Source organism: Lepidochelys kempii, chromosome 1, assembly GCF_965140285.1.
Source record: "Lepidochelys kempii isolate rLepKem1 chromosome 1, rLepKem1.hap1, whole genome shotgun sequence".
NCBI classification, from domain to species: Eukaryota; Metazoa; Chordata; order Testudines; family Cheloniidae; genus Lepidochelys; species Lepidochelys kempii.
Genome location: NC_136380.1, coordinates 24,642,577 through 24,659,299, shown reverse-complemented (window position 1 = coordinate 24,659,299; position 16,723 = coordinate 24,642,577). Strand labels below are relative to the sequence as shown.

At 45.3% G+C, this 16,723-nt stretch overlaps 1 protein-coding gene across 1 annotated transcript in view; it reads left to right on the top strand.

Moving 5' to 3' along the window:
- Positions 1-15,440, top strand: part of CTSC (cathepsin C) — a 33,530-nt gene extending 18,090 nt beyond the window's left edge. Inside the window, exons 3-7 of the mRNA XM_073336719.2 lie at positions 2,590-2,756; positions 4,073-4,228; positions 7,406-7,521; positions 12,875-13,006; positions 14,238-15,440. Coding sequence (XP_073192820.1) covers positions 2,590-2,756; positions 4,073-4,228; positions 7,406-7,521; positions 12,875-13,006; positions 14,238-14,740 — 1,074 coding nt within the window. The 3' untranslated portion in view covers positions 14,741-15,440. The remainder of the gene's footprint in view (positions 1-2,589; positions 2,757-4,072; positions 4,229-7,405; positions 7,522-12,874; positions 13,007-14,237) is intronic.
- Positions 15,441-16,723: the final 1,283 nt, after the last annotated feature.

The following is a 16,723-nucleotide window of genomic DNA, read 5'->3' as shown; positions in this document are numbered from 1 at the left end:
AGCCAAGCAGGGAGGAGGGTGCTGCAGCAGGGGGTCACCTCTGGAAACAGCACGGCTGGGTTGGGGGACGGAGCTGGCCGCATGTGGACATGCTCCTCGCAGCCTGTCCCCAACCCCCTGATGCAAAGCTGGGAACCCCCTACCCTGACACGGGAGAAGGGGATGACCCCCCCACCTCCCGCGCCCATGATTATTTCACGTGTCTCCCAGCTGCCAGCCAGCCCCATGCTGGCAGCAAGCTCGGAGCGCGGCGCCAAGCCATCACCCCCAAAGGTGCCTGCCACAAGCAGTGGCCCATGAGGGGGGTGCAGAAGCCTCAACGCCAGCCGAGAAACCCATCTAGGCTAGTTGTGGTAAAGCCCGCAGGCGGCAAGGCTGGGGAGGGGGCTAAAGCTCGGACTATAGTGAATCCCTGCATGGTGTCTTGCACAAGAGGCCAGTTTGTACTTCTCCGCCCCCCAAGTCAGCGCTCCCAGAGCTGGACTGGGGGACGCCCCAGGCCCTCTTCGCTGTGCTGGCCAGCTCCATGCGCCACTGCTGAGCAGAAGTGCCCTGCGGCAGCTCCGGCTACCAATCAGTTGGGGAAGCCAGGGAGAACACAGGGCAGGTACCACAGCACTGCGCACAGAGTGCCCTAGGCGGTTGCCCAGGTCACCCACCCCTCAAGCCAGCCCTGCTAATAACACTGTTTTTTGGTGCCCCCATTGGGAGGAGACATGCTTGTCTTCTGAATGTAGAAGTGATCCCATCGCAGCTCTTAAACTGGTAACAGGAGTGAACTTCCGACATTGTAAAACCATTGGAAGATTAAAACTCTCTGAACTTCTCTTGGAATGTGGTAGACTTAATTATTTTACCATGTGTTCCCTGCAGAGCCCTGACAAACACCCCTACCTCCTACTCTCTTTATTAGCTGCATTGTCTGGGTTATCCCTGAGGGGCTGGTTCTCCAAACCGCAGCCACTACCTTTCTGGGCTAGAGGGCCTGTAGACAGCAGTGGCTATATGACACAATGTACTTTAGCGTGTTGACACAGTGTCCCAATATTTGGTATCAATGGGACTTGACCATGTTCTGATAGTGTCCTTGGGCTGAGCAGGGCTATGGAATGACCCGGAGGCGCTGTTAACCATTTATTCTACACTGCAAAAAGGAGCTACAAGTCAGGTGACAACGTAGTTGCAGTGGTTCCCCAGACACTCTCGTGTCGCTTGGTCTTAAACAGAATCTCAGCACCACCACTCCTTTGACACTCCCTCTTCTAAAGGCTTGTCTACATTGGCACTTTACAGTGCTGCAACTTTCTTGCTCAGGGGTGTGAAAAAACACCCCCCCCCCCGAGCGCTGCAAGTTTCAGTGCTGTAAAGTGCCAGTTTAGACAGTGCACCAGCGCTGGGAGCTGCAAGCTATTTCCCTCATGGAGGTGGGTTTTTTATAGAGCTGGGAGAGCTCTCTCCCAACGCTGGTGCCATGACTACGCAGCCTTTAAAGCGCTGTCATGGCAGCACTTTAACGTTGCTAGTGAAGACATTCCCTAAGTATTCTGCTTTCAAAGCCCTGTTAATCCAGAAAGTAAGATATCAAAGCTTTACTGTAAAGCTGGATGGAGAGATTGATCTCATTAGATAACTTAATCTTTACCCCCACTTTTAGCTGGTAAAATTCCAGAGGGTGTAACATTGAATGAGTGTTGGCTTTCAGAGATAAGATGAGCAATAGGGAAGCATTGAAGTTTTAATGCACTGGAAATAGTATTTGTATTTACAATCAATACAGCATTTATATGCAAATGGATTTCAGTAACACATCACTCTGTTCTTTGAAGTTGCCTTCTTTGAATCAACATTCACTGTGCCTAGAATAAATTTTTGTTTAACTTGTCAAGGTGAACCTGTTTCCTTACATACAGTTGACACAACTCACAAACTAGAGGGAAACTTGCTTCCTGGTCCAGCTCTCTGAAATGGGAAAACTAGGAGGCGTAGTGCTGTCTGAAGGACTGTAAGGAGATGCTGTCTGTTCTCTTGGCGTGCCGCCTTCAGACCTTGAAAGAGCAGCCTCTCAGTAAGGCAGTGCGTCACACCAAGGGTGTGTGTTTTGTCACGGTTCTTTCATTGACCGTATTGCCACGGTACCTGAGGGCCATAAGTGCAGAGGATTTTAATGCCCTGCCTAAACTACTGATTTTAACCCAGTTTGTACCAGATTAGGACTTGGTTGGTAACTATGGCAACCGGCTGTGGTTTCACCCTTGCCAGAAGCCAAGCTAGAACCTGATTGTCTTCCTATAACAAGTTCATAATTTTAACTTTGTTGTGTGGACAGGACTGTGTCCGGTGGCTGGCTGGCATTCCTCCTAGGTCTGTGTTCTCAGATGTCCCGAATGCATTGCCCCACATGCACTGAGACTACAGTGTGCATGTCCTCCAGATGCACTGTTATGTAAGATTTTTCCAGAATAAAACTGATACATAGCTGTACTCGTTCTGTGGAGAGTGGCTTAGTAGCAAATTACAGGTGTCACCCCTTAAACGCAGGAGTCTTGATGTGGCTGTACATGTGTCTAACAGAGTTTGTTTGGTTTACAGTACAAGAAGGAAGGACAAAACGTAACCAGTTACTGCCATGAGACCTTGCCAGGATGGGTGCATGACGTGCTAGGCCATAACTGGGCATGTTTTATCGGACACAAAGTTTCGCCCTCTCCCTCCAGCATTCATGTGAACCAGCTCCCTCATCAGAAACCAAGGGAAAGGTGAGTGCACACAGTGAATGGAGGATAACTTTTTATTTTGAAATACGGTGACATCAGCAGTTGTGCTTTAAGTTCCAGACTTAAATGTGTGGACTGGCTCCAGGGCAAGATACAAAGCTATGGTATCACAGGAAGTGTGTGGTCCAAATGAAACTAAATTCCTTAGGCCTGGGGGAAGCAAGTAGTGGTGATGGGGCAGTTTAGTGGACAGGGTTTCCATTTTCTTCAGATACGGCACGCTGTCTTTAAGCTCGACTTTAATCACAGTCAAAATGGAAAGCTACATTTAATCTGTTTAAAAAAGATCTGGAGATGTTTGTAAGCTTCCTGGATGAAACGTGCAGAATCCGTAGCAATAAGGATGTCTACAATTATTCCAGTTTAAGTGTTGTCCGATGCCGGCCATTCATTTCAGCTACTAACAGCTAAATGGTGAATATCCTTACTTTTCAACATAAGAAATTACTGTGGTCGCTGGATATTATTCAGTCATAAATCCAAATGGGAGGAGAGGTGGTCTTAGTTAAGCTTTGGATTGAGATTTGATCCACAGTGTGAAAAAGCTGGAGAACCTCTGTCTAAATAACCTGGTGTGCTTGTCCAGTTGGCTCTTTGAGGTACTTTCATACTTTGAACTTTAATCTTGCATCAACCCAGTTCTAATAGAATAGAAAGACTTAGACTGAAGATCTAAAGCACTGGGTTTGGGAATTTGAAAGAAGAAGGTTAGGAAGTGGTCATCTCTGCATTCAGAAAATCCAGGGAATAGAGGAAAAGTTCTGAATTTAAATCTTAAATCCAAATAATCCCTTTCAGGCAAATGATCCCATGTAATGTCCTCTTTAACTACTGGGACTACTTAAGGTAAAAATAACTGGCTTGATATTTGTTTCTCCCCCACACCACAGGGCAAGTCTATGCTTAAAACGCTGCTTCGGCGCAGTTGCCCTGCTGCAGTGCTTTAATGACGACAATAAGCCGACTGGAGAGAGTTCTCCTGTCGGCATAGTTAATCCACCTCCCCAACAGGTGGTAGCTATGTCTGCGGAAGTGCTGTCTACACCAGGGGCTAGGGGTCACTATAACTACGACACTTGGAGTGGGGTGGGGAGGATTTTTCACACCCCTGAGCAATGTTGTTATGCCATTATAGGTCAGTAGGGTAGACTATACCTCAGTATTACAGCTGGCTTACAAGAGTCTGCTCCTAAGCGAGTGGTAAAGTGTTAAGTTGTCTAATCACAGCAGTTGTGTGAATAGTGAATAGTCTTCAGGCCAAACTTTTATCTTAATGTACTATTCCTGATTGTCTGCAGGTTTTCAAGGAGGCCTTATGTACAAAACTTTGACTTTGTGAAGGCTATCAATACTGTTCAGAAATCCTGGACAGCAACATCATACAAGGAATATGAAAGCCTCTCCTTGGAAGAGCTAACTAGAAGAGCTGGAGGTCTCAAGTCCAGAGCTCCGAGGTATTAAAGTTTTCCTACTTAGGTCACTCACAAGGCCTGCTGGTGAGAATCATTTACTGAGTTCTTTGTAGCTTTGCTGATTATCATCAGCTATGGATCTGGCTCCTAGTTCAGTTTATATATAATATACTGTGGAATCCAGATGTATTCAGACCCTTTACTGTATGATTGAGTGCCAGCATATTTGCCTGTTTGAGTCCTGATGATCCAAACATATCTGGCTGTCTTGCAAGCACTTCCAATGAATGTGAGTTTTCGCTGTTTGATCCAGTCCTGAAATTGCCTCAGAATATACAGATTAAGGGAACAGGTGATGACATGGGTATAGAATGGGAATTTTAGAATTAAACTCTTAACCATCCATCGCTCAGGTTGTGCCCACACACAGCTATGGCAGGCAGGTAGGTGTTTTTATCCTTTAAATAAAGTTAATTAGGGAGTTCATAACCTTCAGTCCAAAAACAGCCATAGGCAATCATAGCTGAAATATAGACAATGCAGATTTTCAGAAGGAGTTCTCTGTCACGGTATCAAATTGCCCATCCCAGTGTCTCATTCTATAGATAACTTGGGGAGAATGCTGGCCTATATTTTATACACTGAGTAAGGCACACAGCATTCAATATCAGGCAGCAGGGAGTTGTGTATGCACACCGTAACCTCTGATTTCAGTACAGTCTGACCAAACTTGTAACTGGAGGTAGAAATTGTTTTTCCTTTGAAATTTCCCATTGTGTAGCTGTTCCCTTTAGTGCATTAGCAAGAAGGAGAGTAAAGCTACCTTCCTATGCCAAACATTGCTTTGCAGTGATGTAGCTTTGCAGATGTCTTTTTTCACTCTCAGATGGTTGACTCTGATGGTGTTGAGCCATGTCCTGAAGTAGGAGGGGGCTGTAGGGAAGAAATATTGTTCATACTTTTCCCCCAAACTTCACTGTACTATAGAAGTCAAGTGTGCAGGTAGAATTTGAAATATCTCTAACTTTTGCTACTCTGATTACGAAGAATGCCAAATATTTGCTCTGTGCATGCAGATAATGTTGGGGCTTCCCGATACATTGGTAAGTTTATGCGTTGTCCCTGTGAAGACGGTCACGTGCCCTGACAATCACAAGAAAATAGCACTAAGTACAGACACACAAACATTTAGACCCTCCATCGTCTGCGTGTAATGTTAGATCTCGTCGGGCACTTGGAGCAGCGCTTGTTGGGCTGGTCTCTCCGGTCTGCTGAGAGTAGAAGTGAGCCTGATGCTCTTCACCAGCACTTGACTTTTAAAGTGGGTGGAATGCTTACCTGTGCCATCTTTTTGGCTGGTCTGCACTATGACTATCCGCCGGCAATAGGTGCCGCTGAGGACGGTTTAGCTGCAAGCGTAGACAGGGACAGTCAGCATTCAGAACCACTTCAATAGCTGCGGAGAAAGTCGGCTTCAAGTGGCGGTCTCCAAGCATGCTTTAACCAGGATCATCGGAAGCATGGCTGGACACTTTGTCCTTGTCAGCGCTTGCAGTTAAACTGTGTTCACCTCTGACTGATGCACATTGACCGTAATTGGTGATTTTGTGTACTTTCAAGAAACCCTGTGTATTCTTAAGGAAATTTTGTTGATAGCACAGATATTCAGTAGCTGTTCAAAGTCGGTTGTAAGGCTGGCATCTTTGATGATATTGTGGTATTAGTTCAGCACTTCAAAACAAAAACAAACTTTTGGACTGATTTAATTGCCCTAACCAGCAGGTTGTTATGGCATAAATAAACCCTTGTCTGCTCCAGCAGGGATTGAGACTATTTTCTCCTTGCCATATTCCATCTCACTGAAGCTAAGCAATAAAGAATTACTTGTGAGACTTGACACCCATTCAGTGTGCGTAGAGGGGGTTGCTATCTCTAGATACAGTTAGGTGGATTAACACATGGGCCCCGGCCAATTTGGGGGCCCCCAGGAACATTGCAACTCTGCTCATCCTCTTCCCCCATGTGGCCCTGCCTCCTGGCCAGGCCGGAAGCTGGAACCGGGCCAGAGCCACCCAGGGAGCCCTGAACCTTTCGCCTGTCCTGAGCAGAGGGCTGGGGGGCCCAAGAGCAGCCCCCTAGCCTTTGTCCCTGCCCCCTGGGGTGCACCACCCAGGATAGGTGGAGGGTTTGGAGGGGGTTTCACCAGAACTGGGGGGAGGAGGTGCCAAGGGGGCTATGCCCTTCCACTTTTTAACAAAAGAAACCTGCCTTAGTGAGAGCAGGGAACACCATATCATCAGCGCTGGCCCCTGCTCAGCCAGGGCCGGCTCTGTGTGTGGCTGCAGCTCCCAGCCCTGGCTCTGCAGGTGGCAGATGACTCCAGTTCTGGGCAGAGGGAGCCCGGCTTGCGTGGGAGGTTAGGTTGCAGGGTCCTGAGACAGGCAGTGGATGGATGTAGTTTGGGGGTGGCACTGATCCCCAAAACAGGGGTGAGGCATGGAGGGATGTTCAAGGCGTCATGTGCCATTGCTCCCCCCATTTCTGCAGCTCTGAGCTGCTCTGCTCTGCCTTTAATTAAAAAGAAAATTGATCTAAATGGGGAAACACACGAAAATAAAAGCCTAAGTCCTGCTTGGGGGGGGGGTGGAAAATGGGGGAAGCGAGTTGGGGGGGAGAGAAGGGGATGAGAGGGTGGGGCAATGGTGAGGGGGATGGGATGGGGAAGAGGGATGGCATAGGGAAGGGGAAGACAAAGGGGAATGGGGTGGGGAGAGGAAGTGGGAGGGGGAAGAGAAGAAGGAGGATGGGGTGGGGAGAGGGGATGGGGTAGGGAGAAGGGAGATAGCGCAGGGGGCGGTGGGTAGAGGCACTTTGCGTCTGAATTGCCTGAGTGGCCGCAGCTCTTGCACTCAGGTCACTGCAGCACCTTTTATGAAAGTTTCATCGCCCTGGGGCTCCCCACAGTGACCTGGCTCCTTGGACAGCTGCCACAGCTCCTACCACAGCCTGACGGCCTCAGGGGAGAGGAGGAGCAGGGGGCGGGGGCCCCAAAAGGTCTTTGTTCCCAGGGTCCCATTAAATCTTAATCTGCCTCTGCTGTTAGGAAATAGTCTGTGGAAGCAAAATTGCTAGAGGTGTCAGTTCCTCATGCAATCTCTTTTCCTCTGCCTAGACAATGTGATGGTATGTTAATGTCAAATGTATGTTCTTGTGTTTTAGACCGAAGCCTGCGCCACTAACGCCCGAATTAGTCAAACAAGTTTCAGGTTTGCCAGAATCCTGGGACTGGAGGAACATTGATGGTGTCAACTATGTCAGTCCTGTAAGAAACCAAGGTAGGAGGTTTTTCATAATCCCCATATGAGACTGTCTGCAAAAAGTACCTCGTGCTTAATCTATTGCATGTCAGTATCATGAAAGGTCTGAATTTGCTTTGCTGTATGGTCCCCTGCGATAGGCAGTAGAACACGCCTGATATACAAACCCTCTGCTAAGGCTTGGAAAAGTTTTCGCTCTTCCTGCCAAAGTAGAAGACTACTTCCTGTTAGACCGTCCGGTTCAGTACAGGAGTGAAAGTCAATTACCATGGCTCTCTGTATGGAGATCGCTAGCAAATTCTGTTTGTCCAAACTGTCATCATGATGAATTTCTGCCCACCACAATCTCAGAACTGATACAGTGCAAGTTCAGTTATTAATTTTTCTGCTAATTGTTGCTGACAGCATATTATCATACAATTTTAACCAATAATCCCTTGAAGGATTGTTTATATCATCCTGAAGTCTCATTACTTAAATCATTTTAGGAATAATTAGTTACATGACTGATCTGTTACAGAAATAGGTGTCTGTTTATACTTTGAAAAACATAGACACTGGTAAACGTCTGATACCCCCATAAACAAAATGCAACTACTGTAAAGCTTTCGCCTCACTCCTGCACTAGTACAGATCTTCCTTCTTAGCTAGATTTAAAGGTTCAGTCTTACTATTATTTATTTGTAGTGATTCAAAATCTTCTCTTGAGGCAAATGGAATGGAGTGCTGCTATATAATGAAGTTGTTTCCTTAAACCATTGGTCCCTTTCCAATGCATGAGGGGCGTGTGTGTGTACGTGTGTGTACTGAAGAATTCCTAACAAGATTTTGGGGGAAATGCGGGGGAGAGGGAAGAAGGAGGAGGATGGGGGTGTTGGTGGAATGTGAGAGAGTTGGTTCACAATCTGATCTGTGGCTGAATGATGATTGGAAATAGTGAAATGCTTACACAGGGATTATCAACAGCTAACCGGTGTAAAGACCTGTGCTTCCTTTGTACCTTCAGTTCACTTGAGAAATGTGATATCATCCCTTCTTCATTCAGTGGGTAACAAGATCTAAGGCTTCCTCTTCCTGAAGCAGCATTGTAAACATGTTCTCAGTATGGGGAGTCTTGCTTTGCTCTTTTCAGGGATGGGAGTTGCCTAAACCCCCTCGTATTGTGTTGAGAAAGCACCTACAACACACAAAGGAATTCAGGTGGACTGTGTTTGCATGTCACATTCAGCCAGAAATGAGCATATTTGGTATGATAAATAGCCAAAAAGATAATAACATTATTAATATGCGTAGTGCTGACATATCAAATAATTCATCTTCCTTACAATAATGAGCTATTGTAGATTTGCAGAGGCATCAGACATCAATGGCTGTAAATAGTTATTAGTAAAACAATGGCACAATATTAAGATTTAGATGCTGAAAGTTTGAAAATGCACTGAAGACTAACAGAACCATAAGCAGCAAGAAGCATGTTTTTTCAAACAGCCAATCATGCTAGGCAAACTTCCACATGCTAAGCTGTTGAGACAGTGCTGCATTCACTGCAAGATCATGCTTTCTTCATGTGTTTACTGTTAGAACCATGTGGCCGCTACTATTGTCCCAAATGGACAAGAATTTCACAAGGACAAAAGTCTAGTCTTTGAAGATAATCCTTCAACATTACAGAGGCAGGCCTCCAGCCACAGGTTTCTTGGTTTGTAATCTTCATTTATATCTATGATAGCACATCAGCATTCCCCAGTATAATCAGTCACGTTTTTTTAGGTAACCTCCTTTACTTACTATTCAGTACAGAACTGAATTACTGTACCCTTTAATGCCAGCTAACACTTTAAGAGATAAAGGCCTGATGTACACTACAGACTTAGGTCGATGTAAGGCACCTTACGTCGAGCCAATGATGTCAGAGTCTACACCACAGCCTTGCTCCCTCCGATGTAAGTGCTCTGCTACACTGACATAAGAACTCCACCTCCACTTATGTCAGTGTAGACACTGTTACTTATGTTGGTTGTCATTCTTGTCAGGTTCATGGCTTCCTGCTGGATCCTTGATACTGACAAGAAAGGCTAGTAGGTTCCCTGCTGTGAACCCGGCATCTGGCTCACAGCTCGGGCTATCACCCCGGGGTGGGTGAGGGGCTCCAGCTAGAGCTGGGAGCCGAGAGCTGCAGAGTGGGGGCAGCTGGGCTCCCTGCGGGCTGTGGGGAGCCCAGGGTCTCACCCCCCATACTGCTCCTCTTAAGTTGGGGGAAGCACTCCTGGCAAGGACATGCACCACTGACAGAAGGAAGGTAGTGAACCATGGCAGGTAATTACTGCCATGGCTGTAAGTCAACCTAACATAGCTTGACTTAACTTTGTAGTGCAGGCATGCCCAATGCTCAGTTTGAAACTAGAAGCAAACAGAACAAAGAACTCTAATACAAATTAAGCTTCAATAAAATCACAGTCCCAAGAACCCCCCTTCCCGTGCTTTAGATATCTTCTGCAGAAGAGATTAGTTTGAGAGGATGCATTGCTGTCAGTTTCTACTATGGGGAAATATTGTTAGGCAATTACATCACAGTAACCAATTTAGCAAGGAGAGCTAGGATTCTCAGTAAATCTCTGCTCTGACTCCTGTAATCTTCCTCTCAAACCAGAGTAGGTGGAAAAACATAGTGAATTACTGATTCCTCACCTTCTAAAGGCATTTTAGGCCCTTTAATCATTTTTCATCATTTAATGATCCTTTTGCCACAGACTGAGTGGAATCTAATGCGGTTAAGTCTGTGATTGACTTGGAATTGAATTTATGGGGAGCATCTGACATGCAACAATTCCAGCAATTATCTCTGATCTCCACTGATATTCCATTTCTGTGTGGGTGCCATATTAGGAGGTTCCCAGAGTGTACTGCTGCAGTTAATAGGGAGAATGTTTTTTTTAAAAAAGTTACTTCCAGGACAATGATTACATGAATGAGACTTGGCCTACTGTGGCGTGGCCAATCAGCAAACAATGGAATGATTGTGTAAGAATGGGTGTCACCTTTCACCACTTTGAACATGAATGCTCTTTGCCCAGCAGTGTGATCAGAGAGTAACTTCCACCCCCTCCTCTTCAGACGTCTTAATCCAACGTCCAACGTCTTAATGTTGAATAATGGTACAATTTCATAAAGTCCTGCTTTTGTAATAGCCCTGCTTGATGCCCTCCTATACGTAGTTTGAGACATGAGGTAGTTTCTTTTTGTATTCTCAAAGCCTCATTCCTTTTTTAAGCTTTGCAGTATTTTCCTTTGTAGTGGGCAAGTCAGTTGGGGGCCTGGGTGAGGGGTGATAGTCAGAATAAGACCTCAGCTAAGCAACTCCCCCTCTGCAGTGTGGCTACTTCACTTTCAAAGTTTCTACTACATCACAGAAAATACCAAGAGGGGGCGAAGGAGCTAAAACTAAAAGGCAACACTAAATTGTGGTGTAAAATATGATGCTAAGTGACTTATCTTGTTACTGTCAGCAGAGGACAACTACTCTGAAAAGCCAGAGTATGACTGCATGCTGCTTGAGAGAATCACAAAATTAAACTTCACACTTACATTGCCAAACTCTAAACCAAGCCATTACTTTAGAAGCAGCAGTATAAGTATAGTGGTGCAGTGGGAAACTGTGGCTCTAAATACACTAATGTGCTGAGGATATCTAGAATAGTTTGTTCAGAGTTCAGTTGACACAGGTCATAGGACACTTTTTAGGAGGGCTTCACAAAGAGCAGCCTCTAAAAGTTGGTTATGAGCATCCTCCGCACCATGCTAACAAATATTTTTTTATATGACCATTCAGAGGCAACAGCTTAGCAATTATGCAGCTTTTAAAACTAGACAATTAAAAAGTTAAACTTAACTATATTACACTATATTAAAAGAAACTATATTAAAAAAAACTTCTCGGTCTTGCTGCTTCCTTTTAGGAGACATCAAAACTGCTTTATGACCACAGCTGATCCTTAAAGGGACTTCTAAATGCTAACTTCAGTGGGACTATTTTTGTGCTTGCAGTTAAGCATATTTGAATAGCTTTCTTGAACTGGAGCCTAACTTCTGGTCAAACTGAAGACAATGTCAAAGCAGGGTTGACTTGATTCAACAGTCTGTGCAATATAAGGGTTGCCTCCCTTTACAGCACCCTAGAATCATAGACTATCAGGGTTGGAAGGGACCTCAGGAGGTCATATAGTCGAACCCCCTGCTCAAAGCAGGACCAATCCCCAACTAAATCATCCCAGCCAGGGCTTTGTCATAAAGCATAAAAGTATCTAAGGAAGGAGATTCCACCACCTCCCTAGGTAACGCATTCCAGTGTTTCACCACCCTCCTAGTGAAAAAGTTTTTCCTAATATCCAACCTAAACCTCCCCCACTGCAACTTGAGACCATTACTCCTTGTTCTGTCATCAGCTACCACTGAGAACAGTCTAGATCCATCCTCTTTGGAACTCCCTTTCAGGTAGTTGAAAGCAGCTATCAAATCTCCCCTCATTCTTCTCTTCCGCAGACTAAACAATTCCAGTTCCCTCAGCCTCTCCTCATAACTCATGTGTTCCAGTCCCCTAATCATTTTTGTTGCCCTCTGCTGGACGTTTTCCAATTTTTCCACATCCTTCTTGTAGTGTGGGGCCCAAAATTGGACACAGTACTCCAGATGAGGCCTCACCAATGTCAAACAGAGGGGAACGATCACATCCCTCGATCTGCTGGCAATGCCCCTACTTATACAGCCCAAAATGCCATTGGCCTTCTTGGCAACAAGGGCACACTGTTGACTCATATCCAGCTTCTCGTCCACTGTAACCCCTAGGTCCTTTTCTGCAGAATTGCTGCCGAGCCATTCAGTCCCTAGTCTGTAGCGGTGCATGGGATTCTTCCGTCCTAAGTGCGGGACTCTGCACTTGTCCTTGTTGAACCTCATCAGATTTCTTTTGGCCCAATCCTCTAATTTGTCTAGGTCCCTCTGTATCCTATCACTACCCTCCAGCGTATCTACCTCTCCTCCCAGTTTAGTATTATCTGCAAACTTGCTGAGGGTGCAATCCACACCATCCTCCAGATCATTTATGAAGATATTGAACAAAACCGGCCCGAGGACCGACCCTTGGGGCACTCCACTTGACACCGACTGCCAACTAGACATGGAGCCATTGATCACTACCCATTGAGCCTGACAATCTAGCCAACTTTCTATCCACCTTATAGTCCATTCATCCAGCCCATACTTCTTTAACTTGCTGGCAAGAATACTGTGGGAGACCGTGTCAAAAGCTTTGCTAAAGCTTTTGGTCTTGGTCTTGTTTAGTTTGCTGATGTTTTGTATTTCCTGTATTCCTCAGCATCATGTGGCAGCTGCTATGCATTTGCTTCCGTGGGCATGTTGGAGGCAAGAATTCGTATCCGCACTAACAATACTCAGACACCAATCTTCAGTCCTCAGCAGGTTGTGTCCTGCAGCCATTATTCTCAAGGTGAGTGGACTGGAGATGTTCCCCTGGTATTGAGGAGATGGGGGAAGGACACCACCCCAAGGATTTTGTCACTACAGGAGAGGAAGGGTTGACAGTCTCTTCTAATTGATTGGCAACCATTTTTGTAAGCCTGTCTGTGGTCTTGGGGTGGGAAGCTCATTTGCTGTGAAATAGCAGCTTCAGAAAGCCAGGGTATTAGAACACGCGTCTTTCATGACTGAAAGAAATGACTAATTCTTGAGTGTCATATGCTTAGGACTACATTTTATGGTAGCTGGCTTCTGTGACTCCAACATAGTGATCCAGATTTCATTCCAGGGTCATTAGAGTCCATTTTGCTGTGTGCATGGGAATGTTGTATTGGAGTTGAACCACCAGTGGTTTGCTTAACACTAGCTAGTGGTCTGTGGAGACTGTCTGCTCATTTGGTGTCTGCTGTCCTCCTTCTCCAGCTGCTTGTGCAGGCATCCAGGCGCTTCATTGTAAACTGCCTTGGATGGCTGCAAAAAGCAGCTGGAAACAAGGGAAAGGAACCTGTCTAGGGGAATGTGCTGTGTTGGAGAGGATCCTGGAGCTGTAATCCACCTGCAGAGAAGCGGGAATGTCTAGGGGGAGCAGAGGAGATTGGAATTGGGCAGTTTGTCCAGGGGAGTTAGGAGAAGGCCACCGGACTGGGTAGCACATCTAGGGAGAAGGGAACAAAATCTCCCTGAAGCGTGTGCAGAGGGAGGAAGAACAAAGTGGTGGGGGGAGGCAAAAGGAAAAGCAAAAAGCAGCAGACCGTGCGATTCTCTTTTGGGAAAAAGGACACCACCTCCACCGTATCTGACAGGTACAATACATATGTTTTTTACTGGTGCTATGTTTCCATGTAAGGAATTACTGTGGTTACCATGGGGATGTTGTATGGTCACAAATGGCTGAGGAGATAGCTTGTGCAGTAGGGAAGAGGGTGTTAAGGTGGTCCACCCTGTGAGTCAGCTTGAGAGCCTCTGCTCTGGGTGTTAAAAGAATGTTAGGCATTGTTTCCTCTTGATCTCAGGGGAGAGATAAGAGTGGTTCCCTTTTAACTGTAACCTGCATTAGCCATGCTCAGTCTGATACAAAATATCGGGGATAATAAAGACTTGTGGTGATTTTTAAAACAATGAACTTGCAAAATTGCAGTTTCCTCTCTTATCCCAAAAAGACCTTCTGCAAGGAATAATCAGATCTTTTCTGACTATTTCAGGTTGTGATGGTGGATTCCCATACCTCATTGCTGGGAAATACATCCAAGATTTTGGTGTGCTGGAGGAAGAGTGTTTCCCTTACACAGCCACAGATTCTCCATGTACTCCGAAGCGGAACTGTTACCACTACTATGCCTCTGAGTACCACTACGTTGGAGGGTTTTATGGAGGCTGCAATGAAGCCCTGATGAAGCTTGAACTTGTCATATATGGGCCAATGGCCGTTGCTTTTGAAGTTTATAGTGATTTCATGCTCTATAGAGGAGGAATCTACCATCACACTGGGCTGCAGGATGAGTTCAACCCCTTTGAGTTGACCAATCATGCTGTGTTGCTTGTGGGGTATGGCAAAGATCCAGATACTGGTGAGAAGTTCTGGACAGTGAAAAATAGCTGGGGAAGCTCATGGGGAGAAAATGGTTACTTCAGAATCCGCCGAGGCACTGATGAATGTGCCATTGAAAGTATAGCAGTGTCCGCAACTCCTGTTCCAAAATTATAAAGCAAAACTCCTTTCTAGTGCCTCATTTCTGAGAAGCAAATTTCATTGCCATAGGAGCGTATTGATTATATTCTGTACTTGGAAAATTTTACTGCAGTATTTTAAAGCTTAAGAATGAGCTTTAATGAGATTTTTCAGAATCCAGTGAGCAGTTTTCACTCTCTACCACTGACAACACTTCAAAATTCTGTTGTTTGTTTATGATACACAAAGATACACTTCCTGTGTATAGAGGCTGGCAGTAAATTCTCTAAGAACACAATTGCCATTAGATTAACAATAAGTGGTAGTTATTCATCATTTTATAAAGCCCCGATATTCTTTTTCTTCTCCTTGAACAATCTTAAAACTGGACCTCAGAAGGAAATGACTGCTACAATAATTTATAATTACTTAAAGGGCACTTTTTAAAGTATTGTGCCTTACTCCTGGGACATCAGGGGATCATTGTCTTTTAAAATTGGACATCTTAAGTGTCCATCAGAGAATGATTACACTGTGATTAAAGGGAAACTTTAAAGCTTTAAGTGTTTGGCAAACGTGCAAGCAAAATGTCAGATGTCAAACTCTCTGAACCTCAAAGTTCGTTTTACATATTGGCCTTTTACTGCATTTATGTGGCGGTTTTTTTAAGTTCCTATTTTTATGAATGTCATTTGAATTCAATTCCAAGCTGATCCTCAATAAAAGTCTGACTCTATTGCTGTGGGAGTTGTTTCTTACTGAAGTTGGTGCCTTTTTATTGCTATGACCTACACCAACAGCTTCAAAATAGAGAAGGGATATTCAGGTATTTTAGCATAAGGAAGATTTTGGGGTGGGTGGGGGAGGAGAATTATAAATCATCTGTCCTCCAGCCAGTTCTGTTCGGTATCGGTTCTTACACTGCGTGGTGTTGCTCTTTAGTGCAAGCGCAAGCAGAGTCTTTGTGCAGAGTCTTTGTACAGCGCCTAGCACAGTGCAGTCCCAGTCCATGATTAGAGCTTCTTTAATAATAATCTGTGCGTGGATGTAAATAAGGCTATATCAGCTGTAATCCTCTACACCAAAAGGTAATACCTCAAGCCCCATATGTATCTGCTCCCTTATTTCCATGTCCGTATGTAGGTAAGAAAAGGAATGGTGAACAGGCATGATGGAAGAGATGTGAGCATAGACAGTCCTCCTCTGCAGGGGGGAGATGTCACATAGCTTCCTCCTGCAACTAGACAGGAATAATGTGTCAGACGCATAGCAGGGCCCCTTATTAATGCAGGATTGTCCATTCCGTGTCCTTAACTGGCTCGTACTTTTTACCAGGTATACAACAGTAAATCAGTGCTGTGCAGAATCACACTCCTTATATCTAGACAGACACTCTGTTCACAGTGCCTCTTTGTTTATTTGTATTACAATAGCAGCTAGAGGCCCCAACAAAGATTGGGGGCCCCAATGTGCTTCACAAACTCATGGTAAAATGGTCCCTGCCCCAAAGGTTACAGTCTAAATAGACAAGAGAAAGGGTGGAAGAAAGGCACTCTGATCCCTCTTTACAGGTGGAGAACTGAGGTGCATACCTTTCAACAGTCCCTCAGTGCATAGGAATTCCCAGACTGGATCAGATCTGAGGTCTGTCTAGTCTCCACTAGTGGCCAGCCCAAGATGCTTCAGAGGAAGGTGGGAGCAGCCGCAAAAGAAGGCAGATATGGGATAATCTGCCCCCCGTTCAGGTCTCATCCTAATCCCTAAAATTGGCTGTAGCATCAAAGCTGTCTCACCCAGAATCAGAAAAGGCCAGAGGTCTTCCCTGATACCCCTGAGTCATCTGAGGCTGTGCTTCTCCTTTCATTTCCTTCTTCCCTTATTCCTACTCTCTTCTCCTCTTCCATCTTTGAGTCAACTTAATACAAGCAGACAAGCTATTTGTAGATACTAGATACCAGCCTCAGTCATCCATAGCCTGTTGTTCTTCTATCATTTTACAGATCCTTTAGGTTGCTACTT